General features: G+C 40.1%; 3 protein-coding genes across 5 annotated transcripts; 2 read left to right on the top strand and 1 right to left on the bottom strand.

The window, feature by feature from the left end:
• Window positions 1–483: 483 nt before the first annotated feature.
• Window positions 484–8,645, bottom strand: LOC140758864 (cyclin-T1-3-like). Of its 2 annotated transcripts, XM_073095236.1 has the most exons (7): window positions 8,447–8,644; window positions 5,509–5,849; window positions 4,533–4,614; window positions 3,787–3,921; window positions 2,801–2,976; window positions 2,568–2,719; window positions 484–1,813 (listed from the first exon to the last, which is right to left on the bottom strand). In XM_073095236.1, the coding sequence occupies exons 2-7, from the start codon at window positions 5,745–5,747 to the stop codon at window positions 777–779; spliced, it is 1,821 nt and encodes a 606-aa protein (XP_072951337.1). In that variant the 5' UTR covers window positions 5,748–5,849; window positions 8,447–8,644; the 3' UTR covers window positions 484–776. The 2 variants fall into 2 exon arrangements, with proteins under 2 accessions (XP_072951337.1, XP_072951338.1); XM_073095237.1 differs by lacking the exon at window positions 3,787–3,921 and having other exon boundaries at window positions 8,447–8,645.
• Window positions 8,646–10,591: 1,946 nt separating this feature from the next.
• Window positions 10,592–17,866, top strand: LOC140758778 (kinesin-like protein KIN-8B). Of its 2 annotated transcripts, none has more exons than XM_073095071.1 (16): window positions 10,592–11,334; window positions 11,421–11,498; window positions 11,589–11,705; window positions 11,921–12,006; window positions 12,999–13,143; window positions 13,262–13,357; window positions 14,046–14,137; window positions 14,471–14,572; window positions 14,658–14,804; window positions 14,872–15,022; window positions 15,317–15,379; window positions 15,460–15,696; window positions 16,041–16,145; window positions 16,262–16,375; window positions 16,448–17,046; window positions 17,364–17,866. In XM_073095071.1, the coding sequence occupies exons 1-15, from the start codon at window positions 11,287–11,289 to the stop codon at window positions 17,021–17,023; spliced, it is 2,157 nt and encodes a 718-aa protein (XP_072951172.1). In that variant the 5' UTR covers window positions 10,592–11,286; the 3' UTR covers window positions 17,024–17,046; window positions 17,364–17,866. The 2 variants fall into 2 exon arrangements, with proteins under 2 accessions (XP_072951172.1, XP_072951171.1); XM_073095070.1 differs by having other exon boundaries at window positions 10,593–11,334; window positions 17,367–17,865.
• Window positions 17,867–20,290: 2,424 nt separating this feature from the next.
• Window positions 20,291–23,811, top strand: LOC140758777 (uncharacterized). The gene is made up of 2 exons (XM_073095068.1): window positions 20,291–22,967; window positions 23,064–23,811. Exons 1-2 carry the CDS (start codon window positions 20,369–20,371, stop codon window positions 23,528–23,530), a joined length of 3,066 nt encoding a protein of 1,021 aa, XP_072951169.1. The 5' UTR covers window positions 20,291–20,368; the 3' UTR covers window positions 23,531–23,811.
• The last annotated feature ends 3,059 nt before the right edge of the window (window positions 23,812–26,870 follow it).

The following is a 26,870-nucleotide window of genomic DNA, read 5'->3' as shown; positions in this document are numbered from 1 at the left end:
CTTTTAGTGCAAGTTTTTAGTTACAAATTAAAGTTTGAAGCTATCTATTTCCAACTAAAAGGTCAGGGCCAGAAGGAAAAGGACCAATGGGATTGAGATTCCATCCGAGATGTAGCTTGGTCCAGATGATCCGACGCTATTGTATTCGTATCTATGCGCAGACTTGTGCATTACACTCATCCTACAGTCGCCCGAAAACTAACCCACACAAGTTTGGACTAGACGGAAACCGAGCACGGAAGGATAAATGCATGAAAATTTAAGCAACATATAATACAGCAATAATCTGACATTTAATTTACATCATATACAATATATGGATATCTGACATAGTAAACAAGTGCACTTCAAGAATTTTAGATGTATTACCAGCGAAATTTAGGGAGCAGCACAGAGGAGAGGAGAGACTACGAGCATCTCTTTGTTTTCTTTAACTATGAGCATCTTCATCATTGTATAACATGTACAACAAGTAATCAAAGATTTGAACAAAATAAAATATCCATTGCAGCTTTCATCCCATAAATATCCCACTAATGAAATCCAGAAATTGAGTACAATCGTAAAAGTGGACCCCTGATGATCTGCAGTGGAGAGTTTGAACACTTAGCAGTACAAAGCTGCTATATAAGAAGATCATGGAAAAACACAACTTCCTGGAAGGGTCCGAACTGCAAGACATACCCATTGACATATGTAGAAGTTCCATAATAAGCCAATCAAGAAGAACCTTACATTGCTCTCTTTTTCAGCATTGCAGTCCTTCATCACAAAACCTAACTTTCATGTCTGAACCTTTTATGCTCTCTCTCAGCACGCTCAAATCTTCCAACAGAACGCGCATCATCAAGGCCATCGTGGTAATTTGAGGTAGGCGCACGATTATAATGCTGTGCATCATATCCATCCCTTCCACCAAACTGTTTACCTGGGCTCATTGCTTTTCTCTTATGACTACCAGGCTCAGGAGAACGGAAATCTTGACTATCCATCGATAGCTCCCCTTCTTCTGTATTTTCTGTAACCTTCTCGTGTCCGAGATTCCCATTCTCTGTCACATGGTCAGAATTCTTGGGCCCCTCTCGGTACAAAGTCTTAGACCAGCTCTGCCTCCTCTCCTGCTTTATCTTCTCATCCTCAACAGCCAATTCAACACCATGTTCCAGCTCCCTCTCAATAAGGTCATCTTCATCCGTGAGATCAATTTTTCTAGCAACATCACCTTTGGATTTTCTTCTTTTCTCCAAAGCTGCCTTCACCTTGTCCTTATCAATCTTCTTCATGGCATCCATCATGGGAGAGAAATTTTTGGGGCCTTCAGTACAATTAGAAGTCCTCTCTTTGGTTCCATCAGATCCACCAGTGGCAGCCGCAGTAGACTCTTCTACTGGACACTCAGACTCATATCTGCTGGATCTGCCTTCATAAGTTCCTGCAATGTTTCCTTGATCATGATGCCAATGATCCTTTGTACCAAGTTCCATTTTGCTGTCACCAGGGCCACTCCTGATTTTATTGCTTGCATAGTCATTGTTTTCATTTTGCAATAGTCTTTGGGTTCCATTTTGTTTTTCAGATTGTGATTGCTCATGTCCAGCGTGAGTCAACATGCTTGGGACAGAATGCTGCAAGCTAGATGGTTTTGTTGCCTGAGAATATCCATTTTGTGCAGGAGGTTCCTCAGCAGGAAATGGAGCTTTAACAGGAGCATGATGATGAGCCCCACTGGCAGAGCTCCCTTCAGTTTCATTTCCATGGGATTGTTGTGTTAGACGGTTTTGCTCGTACAGTTCCAACATCTGATTGCTAACCTCTGAAAGCAAGAAAATTAGTGTTACAATCAAACATGGCTTTAGTATAGGAACTAACTAGAAACAATTTTGTTATGTCAATGACAAACATGTACGGAGAAAAGAATACTCCAGTTGAATAATTTTTCATCTAATGAATGAAAGCAAGCTGTAGTGACAAAGAAAATTAGAAACATTTAACAAATTCCACAAAATTGAGTTCATAAGTCCTGATCCACACTAAAAGATCTATCTGATACAGTGATACTGAAAGACCTTTTTTACTGTCTATGATATCCTGAATAAGTTTCTCTTTATCCAATCAATTCACATGGTAATGCCTAATTCTAGCAAATCACTCCACCCAACACCCTGTAACAGGATACATAGTCATTTATCAGAGTAACACATCCAATAAGCACTTCTCATCTAGTGATAGCTCCCAGTAAAGACATAAATATCTAAACAATATACACCACGGAATATAGGCAAGTTGATCATAATTCTCAAATTCTCCAAAGTACTAAACAGCCAAATATTGGCGTTTGATCTTCACAACCCAAAAGGTGCTATTTAGATGTAAGACATGAATAGGCAGAGTGACATCGCTCTTTAATGACACGTTGGACACAAAAGTAAGCACTTACGTAGGCTGCTAATTCTCGCATGTGCCACAGACAACATAACAGATACCATATCAATAAAAGCCCTAAAGTTTTAAGCCGAATATGAAACTAACACTATGAACTCCGTACCAAGGAGGACCAGGACACTAACCTTCCAACTGTCGTGGAGTAACATCAAATTCTTGCCACCAGACCTTCTCACCATCAGATGGAAGCTTCACTTTCAGAAACTTTGCAGCCAGGAAGATAGCACCAGCAGCAATATGATGGGGCTTAAATTGTAGGCAAAGTGAAGTACGTAGCCTGCACAACCCTTTTAATATGTAAGGAATATACATTATTAAATTGAGTTGGAAAAGAAGAATAATGGTAGCTCTGGCATACCCATCATTGACAAAGTTCCAAGCAACTTGTGCAAGTGCATTTTGAGCAACCTTGAATTTCTTTATTGCTTCAACCAACGGCTTATAAGGATGATGCACATTAAAGTCAAAGCCAAGAGTTGCAAGAACCACTCGCTCCCCTAGTAAAATAAGTTCCTTTTGTTGTTCATATACTTCCTGTGCGAAGAATGTCCAAGATCCATCAAGTACTTTTCCCAATGAATTCATTCAAAATGCTAGTCATATAAGCAATTGCACAGAGAAAAGACAAGGCAGAACCTAACTCTACAGGAAACACAAACATCCATAAAACTCAATATTATATAAAACGAGGTTTAACAACAAGAAAAGATTGATTACAAGTCAATGGCTGACAATAGGAGGAAGGATGTGGGGAGATCTAACCTCCTCACTGTATGGGTCATCGGGTTACTGGTTCGACTAGTGGGTCACTTGGTCGGACTGCTTGTTTATTTAGGATTACTTTTAATATTTAAATAATATATTAATAGTTCTAAATTATTCTAAAAACTAAAAAATATCTATAAAAGCAATACAATTGTATTTCTTCAATTACTAGACATTTCCTAACTAATATTTAGGTTAAGGTACATTAGATCATATGACTTATACAAAATTATATATTAATTACACTTTTAATTTTTTAAAATATAATTATTTTAATTCTAGGACTAAATTACCCTTAAAGTAAATAATTAATACTTGTATATTAAGGACAACTAGATAATTTTCATATAAAATGAGTAACCCAAGCAATTTGCGGTTCGCTAGTTGAACCGTTTGGTCGGTAGATTTTGACCGTATCAGATTGCATTTGTAATGTGATAACAATATTGAACTGGCTATTTGGTTTGTTCACTGGTCTGATCCGGTTCTAATAACTATAGGCAAAATGAACGGTAATATGGAGCAAAAAACCAACATCAATCAACATATAAACAATCATAACACCATGCAATCTATTACCCTCTGCTTGATTCGCTGGGCAGCAGCAGGATCCTTCTTATGAATAACCTCATAAGAAACAAGAATGACATCTTTCAAAGGCCGAGGTGTTTCTTCAACCTTCCCCGCCAGAAACATGCAAACAGTGGCAATTGTCTGCAGGTATATTAGAATGTCAACTTATACACTAGCAATAGTGGAAGACCAGAAATAATCCATAAATAATTATGTGTGGATCTCATATTTTTGTTGCACTGTCTTTATATAGATTAAGCCAATCAACAAATAGGTTGGAAATTGTATAAACAGATTATATGTTCATGAGCAGCTTTCAGTAATGGCACTTCCCTAGAAGAATATGATCATGAAATCAAAGACGGTGCGCAAAAGAAAGCTCTTGTATAAAATATCAGTAGAAAACCCCCATATGAATATTTATAAATGCATGGTACATACAGATCTAGTGTTTTTAAAACAGCTGCAATGTTTCAGAACAAATGCACCGACAGCCAGATTTTTACTCATAAAGCAACCCACAACTAATATAAGTTTTGAAAGATAAGACCCCTATTTGAAATCTTACGTAAAAGTGTGCAATATTAGATACCTATTATGAGGTGGGAAGATTTCGTTTAGGTTGGATATGTGTTTAGAAAAATAAAGATGTCACAAAATCAGAAGGAGATTATTTCAGTTAATTATATAGCCAGTAAAACGTCAAATGAAGTTGGATTGCAAGATATAACATACAAATCAAATATACTTACCCGCCTGTCATTTTTTAGATGGGACTGGCGGAGGAAAAAACGATGGCAAAAAACTATGGCTGTAGCAATTGTCACCTGGGGCCTGCATTAGATATAAGATATCCATTGGTCATTGCCACTGACATTGACAAATTGTATTACTAAAAATATAAGTATTGTGGTCGTGTAACTTTTGAATTTATGACAAAAAGTTTCCAAAGCAAGCAAGAAGCATTTACAGAACTACTAAGCAAATTAGCTTTCTGAACTTGTTCACAAAAACCATGAGAATGAATATTCCTACATCCTTAGTCACCTTGTACAAAAGAACTTATTGAAATAACTAATAATAACTTAATGTGAAACTTTTACAGAAAAAAAACCCCACAGAGCATGACCTTTTATCTAGACCTAATTATGAAAAATGAAGAATTGAAGAGTTACAACAGAAAACTGCGAGCTCCAGCACAACTGCATTGTATTTTATTCTTGACCAAATCTTCAGCCAGAATCTAGCTACTCATCCACCACCTTCTTTAGAGAATTCTGACATAATATAAGAGCGGTGATGTTCCAAAACATTCAACTAACTATAGTAAGACCATTCGCAGATATACAAGTAATGTACTTATAGATGTACACCAACTCACAGTCCACCTGAGAGCTGGATTCAATGTTTCACAATCTTCAAACACTTCCATCATTACTTTCAGAATCTTACCATATAAGCAAGTTGGATGCAGTGTTCCAATTAGTGTCATACTGGTGTTAAAAAGGAGAACGAAATCAAATACAGCAACATATTCAAGAATAACTTGAAGCACCAGGAATGGCTACTCAATGCACTAGCCTAAGATGACAAGAAAAAAATTAGCCAAAAAAAATACAGATGATATACTATGAAAAGAGAAAAGAATAAAAAGCTAATAAAAAAATTGAACTTCCTGTTTGCACATAACATCTGCAAAAGCAACAGTAAAATGTCGGGGAAGCTTACACTTTAAGTCTCATGCCCAAATCCTGCAAATATGTGCAATATGACTTGCGAAGGTATGTCTCTTTCTTCAGATCTATGCCATCTCTCCTAGATGGAGAGTTTTCTTCTATCTCCTTTCGACTGAAATACCAAGAAGAACCGGGACGACTTGCTTCCTCAAGCCTATCATGAGAGAACCTGTATGGACTACTTTCCACCATTCCGTAATGTGAAGGGTCACTGGGTGGTATAGCATCCATGCAGGATATCTCAAAATATATTTAAATAACAGCTGATCAAACTAGTCTGATAATGTTTTTGGGTACCAGTTCTGCTCATGTTAAGTGCAGGGCAGTTGTTTCCTGAATACAAAAGCAACAAGCCATCAACATAGCTGTCAAAGTAAGTTACAACATCTAGTTAGAAGCAAGCAATACAATGTGACTTAAATGCTAGAGACACAAATGTGCGTGTAAACTAAGATTCCCAGTTTTGGCTAACCCTAAAACTAATCAACATACTAGTTTCAGTCAGGTATTGATCGTACCGACCGAAACCACCCAAATGGGTCGGATCAACCGGAAGCAAATCTTTCCTTTACCAATGTATCAATTATCTTTCCTTTCTCTCATACTCCACCCTGCAAAGTTCTCTAACACAGTGGCCAGCTCTTCATCTGACGGATCCATCGACATCTCTCTCCGATGACCTCGACTAAGTTTTTGTTTTATTGTTTTTCCTCTCTCCAACTACCTTCTCACTCGGTCTCTCTTTGGTGAGCCCCTCTCTCTCTCTCAATGCATCTCCCTCCCTCTATCACTCTCCCTCTTTTTTGTAACAACAGAGAGCGAGAGCAAACACATGCAAGTGAAATAGAGAGGAGGGAGGAAAGAGGGAAAATGAGATAGACACTAACAAAGAAAAAAGAAAGAGTGAGACGTGGCAAAGGAGTATAGTGGGAGAGAATGGGAGAGTGGGCAAGAGATTTATCATTTCTGTGAAGAGTGGGAGAGATTGAAAGATGAAGAGAGAGAGTGAGTGGGAGAGATTGAGAAGTAGTATTTTTAATTTTAGATTATATATATGAAAGTAATTTATATTTATCTATTTATTTATTATTAATATTCCAATTTTAATTTTTATATTTTCACATGATTAAAAAAACAGTCCAATACCAAAATCCAACATTGGTGGCCGAAACGGCCCAACATGTATATGTTTCAGGCGTCGACCCCGATCCTAATATTTTTAACCTTAATTATGAATTATTATCAAAGTGTTGGTCAATCTAGGTAAGAAAGATAGCACAATAGAATTGCAAATGTGGGTATAAGTAACTTAGCCACTTGAATCAAGAAGCAACATATAAGGAGGCTTAGGCAAGCAGGTGCCTAGGAGGCTAGTGAGGTAACTCTAGTAGGAATGCACTTAAGGCTTTTAATCATTTTTTTTTAATTATTCTCTCACATTTCTTCTAACTACATATGACAGCATGTTTCTCCTGGCACCCTCCCTCTATTAGCTACAAGAATTAATCTTAGCTTTCCTCTTTAAATCTTCAAACACCACATTTTGTCACCCTCCCTCTCAATATTCTCCTCCACCCTGAGTATTTAACTCTCTCCTACTAAACCGCCTAGCCCTATTCAGCCTATTGCCACCCCACCCTTCCATTCTCCTCCTTCCTAACTAAGCATGCTCTCCTAAATAAAACCTTACATAGACCATACCTGACCATGGATAATCACTGGTTGAACTAGGTAGACTAGAAAGTCTGGTTCATCAAGATGATGATAAGTGAAGATCCAAGGTTTAACATATGATCAACTTTTAGGAAGTAACATAAAAATCTAGAGCCATAAAGTACCATCTGCTCTTTAAGCTTCACCGGAGTAACTCTAAAACCACAAACTAACTTATCTGGTCCTTAATTGTGTCCAATCTAGAGCACAAGTGAACTGACCATCAAAGAGTTTTTTAGAGAGGATAAATTTCATATCCCCTTAAAAATGAATAGCTAGTGGAAATAACTTCTTTGTTTGGCTTGAAGGTTCCATCTTAAGTATAAAAGAGAAGAAAAATACTATGAACATTATGTATAAGTCTGTACAGAGGACTTAAAACTCATAATCGTCCTAATAATATCCTCTCCCGTGTCATCTCCCTTAGTTTGAATATAATCAATTGAAAGTTTCCTAAAGTTAACAAATTTCTACAGAGACAACTGTGAAGTATAAACGACAGTCGTTGTTGGGTGATAATAGTGTACGATTAGAATCAAATGTTCAAGACAGGAGTATATGAAGATAGGCCATATGAAAACAAAGAAAAATGAAGATATCCAAGCTATGAGGAAAGCCCCCCATAAAAAGATTTTGGGCCATGAAAAGCCTAGGAGTATTTACTTCTAGATTCGTCAACATAAAAGGAGGACAAATTAGATAGATTAGCAAGACAGATGCCTGCGACAAACAAAACCATAACTTCTGCACAACGATTTCTAAAAACAATCAAGTGGTTGCACAAAACATCAGGTAAATGGAGGAAACATGAGGATGAAACTATGTCTCAGCAGTACCAACAACGAACAAAGTTTCCACATCATATCTAGGAGCACAACAGCATTCCTCTTGGAACAAAGATCATTAGACTTCCAGGAATAAACAAAAAAGCCTTCGAAAGAAACAGATAATCAACTTAGTGAACAAAGAAATAAATCTATAGGCACGAAAAATCAGATGCCCCTACGCTTAATTTCTATGGAACGAAAGATTCACGGTTCATTGCTCCGAACCTGTAGGGCTTCTTGCTCAGGGCAATTCTGATGAAATCTTGACAGAATTTAAACAATATTCGGAGAACTGATGGTTCTTCAGACGTGAGGAGCTAAAAAAGACAGCGATCGGATCCAAAAGTGACGACAAATTTGGGAAAGAGAGGTCTGAGAAGAAGAAGATACCTTCTTAAGGGGATCAAAACCCTAAGGTCGAGCAGACGCCTTCGGATCGAAACCCTAGCAGATAAAGCGGACGCTGTCGACGAGGGGGCCGAAGAGCGGTCGGTAGGGCGGTAGAACCAAACCCTAATAAGGGAAATGGTCCGGTTTTCGGCGACTTTGAGCTAAAGCCTAAAGAGGCCTCGCCGCATCCTTCCCCCCCTATCGCTATACTGCTATATGCGATGCAACTGGCGTGAACCACACGAGAAGCACGTGCCGTTTGGGCTAATCGGATGCCAATAAAAGATCCGAATATTTGGGCTTTGGTTGGCCCAATATTTTGGGCTTATGCATACATACACTCTTTTGTCATCGCACTAGCAATCCAACATGACTTTAACCTTTGCTTTTATTACTTTGGCTACGTGTAAGGCTGTAACTGATGCACTAGTTGACAAGTTAAATGAGCAGCATCCCAAAAGACAGACCAATGCTACCCAAAGAACTAGTTTAAGCAGCAGCAAACAAAGCTAAAGAACAATAGATTCAGGCTACAATAGTATTTTTCTGAACATTTAGACAGACGGCGACGTCTCAGAAATTGTACAACCCTCTCCTCAAGAAAACCTAGGAAGGAAAAAATAAAAATAAAAAACGAGTGTAAATAAATTATATCTCATATTTAAGCTCCAAAGAAAAACTTCTTAAATATTTATTAAATCTATAGTCCTCTATGGTTATCATGTAGATGATGGATGTTGGAGTTGAGGTGGCTACTTACTGTAGATGCATTCATCTCGTACAGACTCCTTTAACCTTATGCCGGTTCAAGTATGAAACCATGAGACAACTTTTACGAATAGTGGAATTTAAAGAGGCATTTGCGTTTTGACCAAATGATGAATCATCATAGTTGCTCGAAGGTCGGCCCTAAAGACTAAAACTAAATAACCCTACGAGCTTGTAAAGTGATTGACTAGATAGTGACATAAGATCCTGCCACTAACGAAAAGAGCAAATTTTCGGTGCACCATCTGAAGACGTACTGTTACTAGGGAGTGTGCTTAATAGTAAGCTACTGATATACTACTACTATATATTTATATAGATACATATATATATATGATTGATATTTTTTTACAGATAAATTTGACATTGGATAATAGCATTATCTCATTGGCTACATAAATAAATAAATAAGTAATAATAATAAGCTGATGGTTATTAAATGTTATGAAAATATATATATATATATATATATATTCCAACAAATTAGCGCCGAGTCGACCGCGACACGTGGGACCCGGCGAGGCACGTACTGCCAAATTTGCGGTGGGCCGCTCGAAAGGCGAAAAGGACCAATCCTTTTGCAGCTCGTGGCGTGCCACCTCCCACCGTCCTTCTATAAAAGCCCCATCAATGAATGCCTTTTGGTTTTTGGGCCTTGGCAAATCCCCTTTATGTAACGCTTTTCCTCTTCCCTGAGTCAACTTAAAACCTCTTTTTCTTATTTAATTTTTTTTTTTTGGCTTCAATTGTTTAATTTAATTAATTCGCTAATTGGTCATTAATTAGGGGAACTGGCATCGCGGGCCACCACTATTGCCTGCCTCTATTTTGGGCCAGCAACTTTCGGCTCACGACCCAAACATCTCTTTGAAAATGCCATCGTGAATTAAAACTTTACCATAGAATGTAATGTAGAGAAAATTTGGATGAAGTTTCTTAAAATCGAACTCGTCCGTGGAGCTCACTGGTTTCTTGGACACATTAATCATTGTTAGCATTAACGTGTAATTCTCCTCATGGGCTCCACTACCTTAACAAATGGAAATCCATAGGGAGAAGCGACAAGCAAACAGAGTCTCATAGATTTGACTGCTTCACTTAAATTATACCCTTCGACCCGTAGAATTCTATCCATATCCCATGTATCGCTTACTGCCAAAATTTGTCAACCACCCCACCAACCGTCTTGGTGTCTACTTACTTTTAGGGTGTTTTCGTAAATTTTCGTTACACCCTGGCACTATCACGGGCTCGCGAACGGTCCAATATCCTGGAGGTTTGGATTCTTTTGGGGGGGCGGGTTCTTATGTTGTTCCGCGGAGCAGGAGAACGAGTCGATTCCCTCGCAGCTGCCGCGATTAAAGAACGAAATAATACCATCTCCACAGTTCCGAGCTCGAGGCCCTACTGCGATCCTCTCAGAACCCTTGCTTCCCTTCTATTTTGGCTTCGTGTGTCGGTGGACGCGATCTCGAAGCGATCCAAGTCGTCTCCGTCGATCCCTTCCAGTTTCATGGAGTGGGGATTGGAATCGGTTCTTTGAGTGTTTGAGGGGAGGAGACGCTCGTTCTCTTGAAAAATTCGGTCAAAATGGTGAGGAATTAGGGGTTCTGTAAGCTCTGCGTGGCTTGGCAAAGAAAGAAGCGCGCTTCTTGGAGTTCCGAGAGTAACGGAGATCAGGTCGGTGGGATTATTTCAAGTATGCGACTTGGAGGCGCGAAGGTTTGATGGCTTAGGGTTTTAGAGCTCCGGATTTGGACCATGTGCTGACTTTTTTCGGTTTAAAGTGGTCTGAGCTATTTTTGCGTTGGTGAATGACCAATGCAGTTACTTTATCCTTCTGACTGCTTTGGTACTGAATTAAGTTGAAGAATATTCTGGTGATCGTAGTGTATTCAAGTGGAAATTTAGTTTGATTGCTGTTTTCTTCTGTTGTTTTGCGTTTCGTACAAAATTGTTTATGCTGATCAGTCAAAACTTTTGAGCATAAACCATTCAATGAGGGAAGATTAGAGCAGCGATTGTTCTGGCCAAGAAATAGGATATTTCTGGAAGCAGTTGTGGGATAAGAAATGCCAAGCATCAGAGCTCCCGCCTCGAAAAAGACAGCGACACTCTTGGTAGGTGCCTCAAGTGCAAAAGATCAGCCTTGCAATTTGTTGAAATGCTCAACATGAATTTCTTCCTGCGCCTTTTCTTGTTGCAGGTGGCTGTTAAATGCAGGCCATTGACTGAAGCTGAGAGGCGTCATTGTCGTCATATTATTCAAGTGATTGATAAGAAGGTGCGACAATTTCTTGATTCCCTTAGAATGTGAAGGAATATTTTGTTCGCATGAAACAGTAGTAAGGCATGATTTTCTCTTATATTGCAGAATGTCGTTGTTTTGGACCCTGATCTATCAAAGGACTACCTGGATCTCATCCAAAATCGAACTAAAGAGAGAAGATACAGTTTTGATCATGTATTTGCACCTGGGTGTGTTAATGCGGTATGTAGAGTTCCGTGATTGAAATGTAGTTGTTGCTCAGTTTGGAAATTTCAGGAATGAGTCCATTATACTTTTTATTTAAATCTCCCATTGGCTCTTATTCTACTGTTTTGCCTTCAGTGGAAGAATTATTACCCAAATGAAGGGTTAATCCTTTTCTTTTGAACAGATTTATGTACATCCATCTATATGAACTGTGATTACACTTTTTGCAGGATGTGTATAAAAATATATCCTCTACAATTGCTGGTGTCATTCAAGGTCTTAATGCAACTGTATTTGCATATGGTTCTACTGGAAGGTACTTACTTCTTATATATCCTCTACTTATTTATTAAGAATATATCCTCTACAATTGCTTTATCCTGTTGCTATTTTCCTTATATGTGACTGTAAGCTTGCATTAAAGGGCATTGTTTGTAATTTTGGAAGGTCTTCATTAGATAAGCAATGCAGATATCAAGGAAAATCAGAAGTCTGTTATACTATATTTGTAACATATGAAGAAAAATATCAGTAATGTAAATTAATTCCAAGCCGATGTTAATCCAATACTCATGTCTAGATTTAAATCTAATCCACTGCTGAGATGTTTGTTTTATTTTGTGCTTCTTTTGTGGTATATTTACTATAACAGGACTAAAAGCATATCCTAATCCAAACCTGATATCAGACTGGTAGGGTAGCGGGTCCTACATGTATCTGTAAGCCATATAGAGCACAGAGAATCATTAAATCGTGAGAGAAAACAAGATCAAAGACCATGTGAAATAGAAAGGATCAATAGTGTAGCCCAATAATAACCAAGTGGGCTGTAATTCCTCATCTCATCTGAGCTATACTCTTACAGGCCATTGGCTCAAAGATATCTATCATGTTGTCTTTACAGGCTTGAAAATCCAGTGGCATCTTCCTTTGGAGGAAAAGAGGGGTAGTGTCACTCTCCCCCCTAGTAGCTGTAAACCTATCCTCCATTCTGTTAGGACTCTTGCAGCTGGTGTAGGTGATTTGTTTCACATATAGTTGAGCTTCCAGTTAAGCAAAATTAGACCTTTTATGGGTTTTCATAATGCCTAGTTTCTCTTAGTTGGTTTGGGAATATTCATGATCTGCAAATAGCCCCTTTGGCTAATGCATCATTCATTTCTTTAAGAAAAGGGTCACACTACAACTGATTTGATGTTTTTAGGTATGCTATGCTAGGGTTGCTGCACTTCTTGTTTGTAAATGAAGCTGATACTGATAGGGAAAAGTTTCTTGTTACTGAGGCATTGTTTTTATTCTTTTTGGCAGTGGCAAAACTTACACGATGGTTGGGACCCGTAATGACCCTGGTCTCATGGTTCTTAGCTTGCACACAATTTTTGATCTTATCAAGAATGATGAGAGCTCAGACACCTTTGAAGTCACTTGTTCCTATCTTGAAGTGTATAATGAAGTATGCTGTGAGCTTTTACATTATGAGTGCTTGAGAGGGTTAATTGCTATGCTGCCCATGCATCTATTCATGAAAAGAGAGGGCTGATAAATAGGTTTCCCTTTCTGCTTAATTCCAGGTTATCTATGATTTGCTTGAAAAATCATCAGGACATTTGGAGCTCCGAGAAGATCCTCAGCATGGCATAATAGTTGCTGGTTTAAGAAGTATTAAGGTTTTACAGCCATTCCCGACATTTTCTTTACTTTTGTCAGTTTCCTCCTTCTAATTGAATATATCATGATTTTGATTAGTTCCATACCTCATGTGATACATCCCTCTCTTTCTGCAAGCCTACTCCAGCTGGTTGGTTGTGCTGGTTTTGTTTTGCTAATTTTGTTCGTTCTACTTCAGTAATATTGATATTTATTCTTCCAATTTGTCTTCACTTAGTCTGAAGCATGAAAGATTGTATGCCACATAATTTAGACAGACACGCAAAATTGTATTCTGAACTGTGAACTGTAAGCAGGGAAAACAAGTCTACTAAGTTACTTTGAATTTTGGCGTACCTATCCCTGTTCCTCTTTTTTTCACTTTTTAATTTTGCAATGCTTATTTTTCTCTAGTAAATACAACTGACCTCTTTCGTCAAAAAACCTACAACTGAGCTCAGCATGATTTTGCTAGATGATTCTTTTTTCCCCCTAATAGTAGGTATCAATTGAATGTTAAATATTGCAGTTCTCCCATTCTGAACTTTTGATGCCTTTAATTTCTAAGATCTACTATCATGACTCATGTCATCTTGAGCTTCTAAGAATTTGCATGTTTCCTGACAGAAAACAATATGATCCTTCTAAGAATTTGCATGTTTCCTGACAGAAAACAATATGATCGATTTAAATCTTTTCATTCCACAGGTTCAGTCAGCAGATAAGATTCTTGAACTTTTAAATCTTGGAAATAGTAGGCGTAAAACAGAAAGCACAGAAGCAAATGCAACCTCATCACGGTAATTGAGTGTCAAAAGTCTCTATATGTACTTTCCTTTTCTGGTGGCTTTTTGGATTTTCCATGCCAGTGAAAGTATTTTTTGTTTTAACCTTTCACTGTTAAGGTTAATTCATTAACCAATTCCCAATTCACATTATCATCTGTTGTATCTTTATCTTAATTTTCAACCTTTATCCTAGAAGGTATCAGTTCATTTTGTACGGTTACTTCTTTTTGATATATTTGATCCAAGACATTGTTGAGAAAACACTGCAAATACAAAATTACTGTAATTTCTGTGTGGAGAAGTCATTTGTAACTTGTTACTTCTGTACCTTATCTGCTTGAACAGTTCACATGCCGTCTTGGAGATCACTGTGAAAAGAAAACAGAAAAAGCAATATGGCAGTCAAATTATTCGTGGAAAGCTTGCATTAGTTGATCTTGCAGGCAGGTAGTAGCTACTTACAACATAGTTGTCCATTTTTCACCCCTGTGGAATAGAGTAATGATAAAAGATAAACTTTTTTTATGTACAGTGAAAGGGCTTCTGAAACAAATAGTGGTGGTCAAAAACTTAGAGATGGAGCTAATATTAACCGTTCACTTCTTGCTTTGGCAAATTGCATTAATGCCCTTGGCAAGCACCAGAAAAAGGGTCTTGCATATGTTCCTTATCGCAACAGGTATCTGATTGGTGACTTTGGAGAACTGATTTTTCTTTACAGGTTGCTAATGCTAATTATTTTGCAGCAAACTGACCCGTATTCTAAAGGATGGACTTAGTGGTAATTCTCAAACTGTCATGGTTGCAACAATATCACCTGCTGACCATCAGTATCATCACACTATCAATACATTGAAATATGCTGACCGTGCTAAGGAGATTAAAACGCATGTCCAAGTAAGACTGGTTCTCTGCTCTAGTTACTAAATTTCCGTGAACAAAATGGTAGAATAGTAAACCAGGCTATTTATCTCTTCCAACAACTGGAAGAATTATTTTTCCTTGACGTAGACTGATGAGGTAGTCCTGTACTTTAAATTATTGTGTGTATAAGATTACAGAAGTGCTCTTTCTAAGAACAATTGCAAGTTCTACATTTCCTGTCATATCATCTTTATGCCTATCAGAATATGACATTGAAAAAACCGATTGGGTTGTTATGAACTTCGAGTTTTTTCTTTTTTTGCTCAGAAAAATATTGGGACGCTTGATACACATGTTGAGGACTATCAGCTAATGATTGAGAATCTCCAGGTAAATATTTATAGGAAATATCGTAATTCTATTATTTTGGTCCTATCCAATATGACTATGTATGCTCATGATTTATGAAGGTTGAGGTTTCCCGGTTAAGAAAGGAATTGGCAGAAAAAGAGTCCCAGCTAAGTGTAAAACCAACTGAAAAGGCTGCAGATGACGAGCTATCTTGGTTAAATGTTTTGAGCCGTGAAACAAGTGAAAATGTTCAGGAACGCATAAATCTACAAAAGGCACTATTTGAGCTTGAGGAAACCAATAGACGTAATCGCATTGAACTGCAACATCTTGATGATGCAATTGCCAAACAACAGGTTAATAAAGATTTTCTTTTAATTTTTTTTTCTTACATAAGGTTGTGACTAACATCTTATTCTGCTGAAGAGAAAGAGGCAAGCATCAAATGAAGAGTTGTTTCATTCTTTTAAGAAAATGAATTGTTTTATCTTTACTAATTTTGCCTGTGAAACCAGCTGTTCTGTAGTTTATAACTGAGAAAGGAAGCAGATAAGAACTGCCTCATAATAGATAATTATATATATTAACAAATGTTTCCTATTTGCTTGCAAACTGTAGCAATTTACTTGGGCATGAGCTGCAGAAGCTATATGCTTATATGTTTTTTTCGTGAACTTCTAATTATGAGCTGTGTATCTAGGTATTAGAGAAGTATGGAACAGTTGTACAAGCACTAAGATCAAGGAGACAGGTTATTCTTGATAATATTCGTGATAATGATGAGGCTGGTGCTGGTTACATAAAGGTGCTTCTCATCATCTTTGCTGTTTCCATCTCTTTCTATAATTTTAAGAATTCTTATTTATATTCTTTTTGCTGTTGCCTTCTCGAGAGCTGACTAGATATGCCCCTACTTTTCAGGATATTGGATTAAATGAGAAACAGAAGCGACAGCTTCAAGATATGATTGATGAAGCTATTACTAACAATGGGAATAAAACTTACCTGCATATTCTCAGTCAGTACAGGCTTCTTGTAAGTAAATCACCAATTCTTTCACTTATTAATCTCTTGCATGATAACATAATACTATGCTTGAATATATAGGAAATGGCCAATGCTGAGCTTCAATTCGAGATGGCAATGCGGGATCAAGTCATACACAATCAAAGAGAAGCAACAAGGAACCTGTGGAATATGCTTTTCGGGACAGGGCTTAGTCAGAAGCAAATAATGGACTTGGCTGCTAAGCAAGGGTTAACAATAGAAGGTTGTGCAACTCCAGGTGCAAATTCTGATGGTAGAAAGCCATCGTCTTTTCTTCCTCATGGAAGAACCTCACCATTAATGTCATCTCCTAATCCCACTGCACAATCATATAATCCAACCAATTGCTTCCTACAACATCACCAAGGTTTCAGCTCTATGGCTTTTCTTAGGGGCCAACATGACATTCCTACCTTATGTAGACAGGAGCACCTCAGTTCCTATTATATGATGTCTCACAGCTGCTCTCAGCCATCATATTCTGGTATTGATAATCAGTGGACAAGTGGAAGAGCAAGTAAATGTTTCTACACTCCTGAAAAACTTGCTCAAGAAACACGTGAAAGCTTCTGCCAGACATCACAGAGTGAGCCTTGCCCTTGCCATAAAGAACAGCAGAAATCATTCTTCTTGTAGTGAAGACTTGGTGGCAACAGAAGGTACTTCATCTTTATTCGTTGTTATTGCTGGATTCCAAGTGTTCCTATTTCACATTCATTTTCATCTGAGCTACAATCACATAGAAAACCTCCCATGCTTGGAGACCTTGATTAGTATCACAAGCAGGTGGCCTAGTCTCACAGTAGAGTTGTAAAATCTCTTGGTCACCACATATGTTAGATTGTTGAAGATCCAAGACACTTCTTGCTATCTTGGATCATTGGAACTGCTACTATTTTGTGTTGTTCATAATTCATTTGTTGGTGGTACGGCAATTAAATTTTTGACCTCTAACTTATAATTTCGACGACGTTAGCAGGGACATAATTTGCAGACCTGCAGAACTTGCATGAGTTACTCGCGGGGATGGGGAAGGGCAAGGCAAACGAGCAAGCATCTCTGAGACTTTTTTGCTACTGGATCTTGAACCTCATCTTTGCCAAAAGAAACCATCAATTGTCCAGACTTGACCAAATTGTGGTAGCCCTTGGAGCGATATAGAACATGCTGCCAAGGCCTCTTGATCCCATCTTCTGGCATGTCTCGTTTTCTAACTCTGTGTAGCCATCTTTTCTTCTTTAATACTTTCTCTTTTGTATAGTGCTTGTGACTGAATGTTTTGTTTAGACAGTCACAGGCTGTATATTCTTTGTAATCCATCCCATCAGTATTTTTCTTAATGTATTTGAGGTAAACCCTTGTGTTGTTTGGAGGAAATTACATTTCAATTTAGAATTTTCGTGATCATTTCTTTTATAATCATCCTGTTGTATTGATTGTTACTGGAACTAATTAATGTATTCTGTAGTTATTCAAACTTATACACTTAGATAGTGATTTTTTTTTACCTGCAACTATCATCATACTTGAATATTGTTTCCTCTTATTGAATAGTTAGCCTTTAATTTGCTCTGCATGGTATGATGCTTACAAATGAAAAAATTTCTGATCTATTCTAGAGGCTTATATTGGGTCTAAGACACAATCATGACTCGATCGTCATGCTTCCAGGCTTTATAAGCGCTAGGCTAGGGGCATCTAATAAAAGTTTTATTTATCGCTTGAAGCAACAAATTCATAGATACAAACTCATAGATTCGTCAACTTAAGTCTTAAGACAACAATTAATTAATCCTACTCCTGGGGACCATTCCTTTTGTCCACATCTTATCTTCTGGTCGAACTACTATCACTTACCTTTTATGATGAAATATGTAGTCAATCCTCTACTTTTACAAATTAATCAGTAATAGGCCTGATATCATGTGGGCCATTTGCTGGTACATCAACAGCACTGTAGGATTACACAGAGAGCAGGAGGTCTGGATGTTTGGATTAACGTTTCTGGAAGTGCACTAGATGATACTAAAGACCACAGAGCAGCAGTCTTGGTCGTAGTTATGTGTTTGTTGGTATTCAAAGCATAGCAGGCAATGGACTCTCTATCCGAGACATCAACTTAGTTCCCCAAGTTAAGGGGTTTGTTTGCCAATAATACGTGCACACACAGCAGAGTAATTTATTTATCTAAGCAACAATCTATGGAGTGGGTAAGTGTAAAAAAAAAAAACAAAAGAAGAGAGGAGAAAACAGAGGCACCCAAATCTTCGAATTAAAGTAATATAAGCTAACACACGGAGCAGAGGGAATCTCTTTTCACCTGTCTCAAAGCGATCACATGGTCGTTGGCTCAAGGCTCTAGTCTCGTTGAAAGGAGAAGAGGAGGCCAGTGACTGCTATTAAACTTGGCCTTGCTGCCAAAATTAACGTGACCACAATACAATTAACCAACTTAGGAAAGCTGGCTGCAGGGGATTTCCTGCAGTTGAGCTGCAGAGAGGATCTGTAACATGGTGAGTTGGTATGGTGTAGCTAGGAGTTGGACACAGGGATAATGACATTAGTGGCCTTGAAGGATGAATACGATGGATGTATGACAGACTCGATCAGTCCTTTTCTCTATAAAAGATGAGCCTTGAAATTTGCAGGCTTCAAACAAGGGGACCATGAGTAACTTAATTGGTGGGGAGCCTTTAATCGAGAGCAAATCTTGGGTTTGTAGATCTATACTTTAATTATTAGCGATAGTCTCACCTTCCCAAGTCACAAACTCCTCCATTGGATTTGATAAAGAAGAGAGAGAGAGAGAGAGAGATAAAAAGATAATATAAGGAAATCTATGCTACGAAGTAGATATAAAAACATAGGCATAGGCAGGACCAGAGTTTGACCACTTATGCCCACAATTGACGACGAGTATATGACTATATGATCTTGTTCTAAAGATAAACACATATAATGCAACGTCTCTTATGCCTCCAAGAGGATATTAATAGCCTTCACCAGGCTACGATTGCCTTATCTGGTTATAATGCTACACCCCTCCCCTGTTTAAATCCAGAAAGGCATTAAATTTGGAGCCGTCGTAAAACGATGTGATGATTGGGCACAGACCTAGTTATTGACCTACTTCGGACTCGGGATAAGGAGGTATTAATGTTTATATACGAGCCAGACTGGCTAAGATTGAAAACCAAGCAAGTCTTTCAACTCAGATAATGGTTACTGGCCCACTTCATCCCGTAGTAAATGGCTACAACAACCCCCACTTTTAAGCATTACTACCGACTATGCCAAGTCCAATTCGGGTCCTCTTCGGCTGTATTATCCTCTTTGCAATCTATTCACGAATAGCAACCAATTTATGTTAAAAATTTCGCCATGGATGTCATATGCATTCCGTAGTAACTTCATGAATTATAAAAAGAACCGATCAAATAGTGATGAGTGAGTCTACTTTCTTTGATCAATATTGGCAAATTTTCTTTAGTGGTTGGTATTCTATCTTAGAGTTCATATTCAGCGGAGCAAACACTCCATCCATCTATTCCTGCGTATATACTGTATTCTGACGGATAAAAAGCGAGCCAGCTTTCCTAATTCTCGGAAAGAGAATAAATTAGAGAGACCAATAAACGCCAGCGGCGAACCCCACCCTCGATCGGATAAACTAAGATGGTGAAGAACGCAGATAAAAGCGCCAAAAACCCGATAATTCCGCGAAGCTATTCACGAAAAGTTCGTTTTTAAAAAGAACCACCGCATAAAAAAAAAAAGGAGTAATACCACGCCTATTTAAATCGCGAACCCGAACCCGAACCCGAACCCGAACCCGAACCCGAACCCGAAGGCGAAGGAAACAGAGAGAAGAGAGAAGTCGTTCTCCCACTCTCACTCAAACTCTCTTTCTCGCTCTATCTCAACTTCTACAAAATCTACTATCGAAGCAACCCTGGAGTTAGAAAATAGAGAGACACCAACATGCGTTTCCCCTTCCATCCCTTCCTCCTCCTCCTCCTCCTCTTCGTCGCCGTCGCCGGAACCACAGCCGGCGACCCAATCCTTCCGCCGGAGGCGGCTGCCCTCCTCGATGCGAAGTCGCAACTCTCTGATCCTTCCTCCGCCCTCTCGTCATGGAACTCCACCGCCCACCATTGCTCCTGGCCTTTCGTCTCCTGTGACCCTTCTCACAACTTCGTCGTCTCCCTCGACCTCTCCGGTCTCAACCTCTCCGGCGTCCTCTCCCCTGCCCTCTCCCGTCTCTCCTCAATCCTCCGCCTCTCCGTAGCCTCTAACCTCATCTCCGGTCCTATCCCCTCATCCCTCTCCCGTCTCTCCCACCTCCGCTACCTCAACCTCTCCAACAATGTCTTTAACTCCTCCTTCCCCGCCTCCCTCTCCCGCCTCTCCAACCTCCGCGTCCTCGACCTCTACAACAACAACCTCACCGGTCCCCTCCCCGTCGGCCTCGCCGGAATCCCCCGCCTCCGCCATCTCCACCTCGGAGGGAACTTCTTCTCCGGCCAGATCCCTCCTGAGTACGGCCGGATGATATCGTTAGAATACCTCGCAGTCTCCGGCAACGAGCTCGCCGGCCCGATCCCGCCGGAAATCGGGAACCTCACCTCCCTCCGCGAGCTGTACATTGGGTACTTTAACGCCTACGACAGCGCCCTCCCCGCCGAGATAGGGAACCTCTCCAACCTCATCCGCCTCGACGCCGCTAACTGCGGCCTCGCCGGCGAGATCCCGCCGGAGATCGGTCGCCTCTCCAGCCTCGATACGCTGTTCCTCCAGGTCAATGGCCTCTCTGGGGTGATCCCGTCGGAGGTCGGCCGTCTCGGGAACCTCAAATCCCTTGATCTCTCCAACAACGCTCTCTCCGGCGAGATCCCGGCGAGCTTCGCCGATCTCAGTAACCTAACCCTACTCAACCTCTTCAGAAACAAACTGTATGGCACCATACCTGAGTTTGTCGGCGATCTCCCGGCGTTGGAGGTGCTCCAGCTCTGGGAGAACAACTTCACTGGTAGTGTCCCCCTTCGCCTCGGCAAGAATGGCCGCCTCCAGCTTCTCGATCTCTCCTCGAACAAGCTCACCGGATCGCTTCCTCCCTATCTGTGCACTGGAAACAAACTCCAGACGCTTATAGCGCTCGGTAACTTTCTCTTTGGCTCGATTCCTGACTCGCTCGGGCGGTGCGAGTCGCTGAGCCGAGTCAGACTCGGCGAGAATTTCCTTAATGGCTCCATCCCCATTGGCCTCCTCGGCCTGCCGAAGCTGACTCAAGTCGAGCTCCAGGACAATCTACTAACCGGTGGATTCCCGGAGATAGCCGGTAAGCCATATCTCGGTGAGATTAGCTTGTCGAACAACCGGTTAACCGGCGTTTTACCGGTGTCGATCGGGAGCTTCTCCGGGGTCCAGAAGCTTCTCCTCGATCGCAATATGTTCTCTGGCGCGATCCCGCCGGAGATCGGGAGGTTGCAGCAGCTCTCCAAGATCGATTTCAGCGGGAACGGGTTCTCCGGTCCGATCACACCGGCGATCAGCAAGTGCAAGCTTCTGACCTACTTAGACCTCAGCCGGAACAATCTCTCCGGTGAAATCCCCGCGGAGATCACCGCAATGCGGATCTTGAACTACCTCAATTTGTCAAGGAACCACCTCGAGGGGCAGATTCCAGCATCCGTCTCGACGATGCAGAGCTTGACGGCCGTGGATTTCTCCTACAACAACCTCTCCGGCCTCGTCCCGGGGACCGGCCAATTCAGCTACTTCAACGCCACTTCCTTCGTCGGCAACCCGGAGTTATGCGGCCCTTACCTCGGGCCGTGCCGGCCTGGGGTATCCGACGGAGACCGACCGGCCCATACCCGAGGCTCTCTTTCCAATAGCTTCAAGCTCTTGCTTGTCGTAGGTCTCCTCCTCTGTTCCATTGCGTTCGCCATCGCCGCTGTACTAAAAGCTCGATCTCTAAAGAAGGCAAGCGAGGCCAGGGCATGGAAGCTCACAGCTTTCCAGCGCCTAGACTTCACCTGCGACGACGTATTGGATTGCCTCAAAGAAGAGAACGTTATAGGAAAAGGAGGGGCTGGAATCGTGTACAAGGGCGTAATGCCCAATGGCGAGCAGGTCGCAGTCAAGCGGCTCCCGGCGATGAGCCGGGGCTCGTCTCACGACCACGGGTTCTCTGCCGAGATACAAACTCTCGGCAGAATCCGACACCGCCACATTGTGAGATTACTCGGCTTTTGCTCGAACCATGAAACCAATCTCTTAGTCTACGAGTACATGCCCAATGGTAGCCTTGGCGAAGTCCTTCATGGGAAGAAAGGAGGCTACTTGGATTGGGACACGAGGTACAAGATTGCAGTAGAGTCAGCAAAAGGCCTCTGCTATCTTCACCACGACTGCTCTCCGTTGATCCTCCACCGCGATGTGAAATCCAACAACATACTCTTAGATTCCAGTTTCGAAGCTCATGTAGCGGATTTCGGGCTTGCCAAGTTCTTGCGAGATTCCGGCACGTCGGAGTGCATGTCTGCCATTGCTGGCTCCTACGGATACATAGCTCCTGGTAACCAATCTTCCATTCTTAAAGAGTTATTATATTTATGATTTGTCTTCGAATTTCTAGTTCCTAATCAAACACTTTTGCTATGTGGGTCTACAGAGTATGCGTACACTCTTAAGGTGGACGAGAAGAGCGATGTGTACAGCTTCGGGGTGGTGCTACTAGAGCTGGTGAGCGGAAGGAAGCCGGTCGGAGAATTCGGCGACGGCGTCGACATCGTCCAATGGGTTCGAAGGATGACGGATTCCAACAAGGAGGAAGTGACCAAAATCTTAGACTCAAGGCTTCCGACTGTTCCATTACATGAAGTGATGCATGTGTTCTACGTAGCCATGCTCTGCGTGGAGGAACAGAGTGTTGAACGCCCAACTATGAGGGAAGTTGTTCAAATCCTAACCGAACTCCCAAAACCGAGTTCCAAGACTGGAGATGAACCTTCCGGTTGTGATGGGTCTGGATCCGATCCACCAGTAGTCTCTGCTGAGACAACTCCCATTAAGGAAACCAAAGAGCAGGAACAGCGAGGAGCTCCACCTTCCTCCCCACCTGATCTTCTTAGCATTTGAAGCATTTAAGAGTAGAATTTGGTCCTTTTCTTTTTGTCTCAGTGTGGTTTAATCTATGTTTTAAAGTAGGATGATTTGTTTAGGCTTTTATGTACATATAAATTGGCGGGTTACTTTTGTTGCTTTCTCTCCTTTTTCTCTACTCGCTGCTGCGGCTCTGTTTCTTTCCACAGTGAGCACACCAAAGAGTTGCCAAGAGTTTCTTCTTTGTAAACTGTTGGAGAACTAAGCAGGTAAGCAAAGCCAGGGCTAGTTTGGGAGTCAGAATTGATGACTGAGAGTTATTGATTTCACTGATCACTACGGGGAGTGAGAGATATTTGTATCAATTTCCAATGCTTCTTGAGACTATTGAATGGCAAAAGGTCCTCAAGAGTCAACTTAGAAATCCATTCGGTGACCATGGTCGCGAGTCTCATGACTCGTGATCAGCTCCACCTCATCATTAGAAAGTGTACAGTCTAGGAGTCGGAGGATTTGACACGCCACAACGAGGGAGACTGCTCCATGAGCCTGCCGAGAAAAGCTGACTCAGCTGACACCCTGACACTGGATACTTCTTTTTCCTGTTGAATTTTTCTCTTCTTATGTTGATTGGAGATTCTTGTCGATTTTGATTGGGCCAGTGCAGTGCCTAACGGATACAAAGGATCAAGTCGGAAAAGAGAATATCAACTTCATCTTAGATAGTAATTTACCAAATAATATATTATTTATCCAAATAATCTACTCGTCAAACTTATTATCGTACAAAGCTCTATAGAAAAATATTGATTTTATCAGGGTTATATATATAAGAGCTAAAACTCTAATTTTTTCAGCATTTTATATAATTAACAGATAAATATAAATCACCGAATAATATTCTAATTTTTTAATCTATATTTCTAATAAAAATAAAGATACTGGTAAAATTAATATTTTATGTTTAGAATTAATTATTAAATTCTTCCACATTTTGCAACTTATGTAAAATGCTCGGTTGTTTTCTATTGGCGGGTCCAAAATAAACTTTGCTTTTAAAAAAGAAAAGATATATATTTATTTTTGGTATTTAGTTTGGGTGGTGAACTATTTAGGTAAATAAGTTTATAAGAAGACCAATTTTAGTTAGATACTCTCATCTAAATAACTATCAAAAGTAATTACTGAATATTTTTATACTAAAGCACAAATAGCAATCATCTACAGTACTTTAATCTCATTTCGTCTAGTAGCTACTGTTAAAGATGCACCAATAATTCATCGGCACTGTAATGGTACTATTACTACAAAAAAGTTCTCATGCTTTTTTCTGAAAAATAAGAATCACAAGGGATATTAGTGAGGCACATTATTTATTTATGATAGATAATGAATCCTAGGTTCTGATGTAACTTAATAAAATTCACTAAAAAATCGATTTAAATGAGTCCAAATCATGCACACTTAGTGTTCTAATAAAAAAAATTATCAAATGTTAACCTTCTCATAATTTCCTTTCATGAACCGATAGAATTCGACCACTGGGAACACCTCATTCATTCTGAGAGCCTCGGTATCGATGCTATTATAGTTACTATTTACCATAACGTATACTTTTATGAGGGTAGAATTGTGTTGGTTCTTGCGTATTTACTCGCATTAACTACATGTTATTAATGGACTGGAGTTCCCCAGCAGATAGGGCATTGGAGGCCATGAAGCAATTGATGCAATTCACCCACTTGCATTGGATACCAGATGCCATCCTCAAAGCTTCCTCGTCTAAAGAAGTAAGAAGTCGGTGACCGGGAGGAAGATCACATCTATGTTGTTAAAAGGAGAAAAGATTCGAATCTCCACCGTCCACGTGGACTTCCATATGGACCTCTTTCATTTTAGGAATCACCTGAGAATATATAACGCCACTCAACAGGTTAGTTGCATAGGAAATTAATTCGCTCGTAACGTAGCACAAAGGGACTTCTCGAAGATATGCACGTGACCATTATTCCGAATTGTCTATATACATAACGCAAGATTAGAATTTTAGAACACGGTCGTGTACAACCGACAAGCATAATGTTCAAAAATTCAAAATTCCAAAGAGCTAGAGATTTAAAATCATCATCAATCCCATGTACCATGCTTGCATGCAAACGAGTCAGATGACTCATGACTGTCCTTTGACATTGACCATCCAACAGTCAAAAACTATATTTACTTTTATCCATCGCCAATCCGAAAGGCTTTCTTTAGCATGACCATGCAATGCGATGATCGGTCCCCCACCCCCGAAACCACACTAAAAGGCGCAGATGTATCTTATTCTACTGGCCACGTGGGTGGGGCTTATCCGGTCATAATTCGTAAACAACCTGTTCATAATCAGACGGCCGTTATTTCTCGGATAAGATTTCCTTGATAAGAGGCATTTATCCGAGGCCGAGTATGGTGAGCATTAATTATTTCACCGCTCAAAACATTCAGTTCATTTAATAGGACGGTAAGTAGGGTGGGGGACTAGCATCCGACACCATTTAGGTAGACCATTTTGGTGACATTTAAGACCCGAATCCCCCCCCCCCCCCCCCCCTTCCCCTACCTCATAAGAGGACCCGTTCCACGTGGACAGCCTAAGGGCAACAAGTTTGATCGCGACGGTACTTTGGGGTGGGTCCCGCGTCTGTGCCTGAGTTGACAAGTGGGTAGTTGGGTGATGTCTCTTTGTCGTCGTGTCTCTTTTACAATTTAACCTCGTGCCTATATATTTTACTAGGTGCCATGTAAACGTTTATTAACCTCTACAAATTAGAGTAATTATCGGAGCAGAAGGATGGGATAAAGATAATTGTAAGAGAATAAATTAGACCGAATGGATATAGATTAGCAAAAGGAGCTCTATATAGTAGAATGGATTTAGTAACGAGATAAAAGAGACCCTGAAGAGAAGTTGTATTGAAAACGAGTGATTACCTACCATGCAAATCCATAATAGAAGAAGACGTCATTCACCTCCGACAAAAGCCTTCTGCACTAATAAGTAATAATGCCATGCAAATGGCAAGTAGGTAGGTAGTCCAGCATCTCCACTAGTTACTTCTACATTATATTTAGGGTACAAAGTGAAAATGATTGATAAAGACAAACTGGACCCCAAACCTATTTGCTTAAATATCTGGACTTTAATTGATTGAGTTCCCATTTGTCATCATCTGTGAATTAATTTTTAGAGGAATTTATATATAACATCAATGTGTTTTATAGTAAAATTATAGTTTACACTCTATAATTCTGATATTTATAAATTAATTTTTATAATTTAGTGAATATATATAAGAAATATTTTTTTGCCTGTTAAACTTAATTAAATCTCTGG

This window comes from Typha angustifolia, chromosome 4 (genome assembly GCF_048772165.1).
Source record: "Typha angustifolia cultivar Huaian chromosome 4, ASM4877216v1, whole genome shotgun sequence".
Classification (NCBI taxonomy): Eukaryota; Viridiplantae; Streptophyta; class Magnoliopsida; order Poales; family Typhaceae; genus Typha; species Typha angustifolia.
Note: the sequence above shows the minus strand (reverse complement) of the source record. Positions and strands in the feature narration are given on the sequence as shown.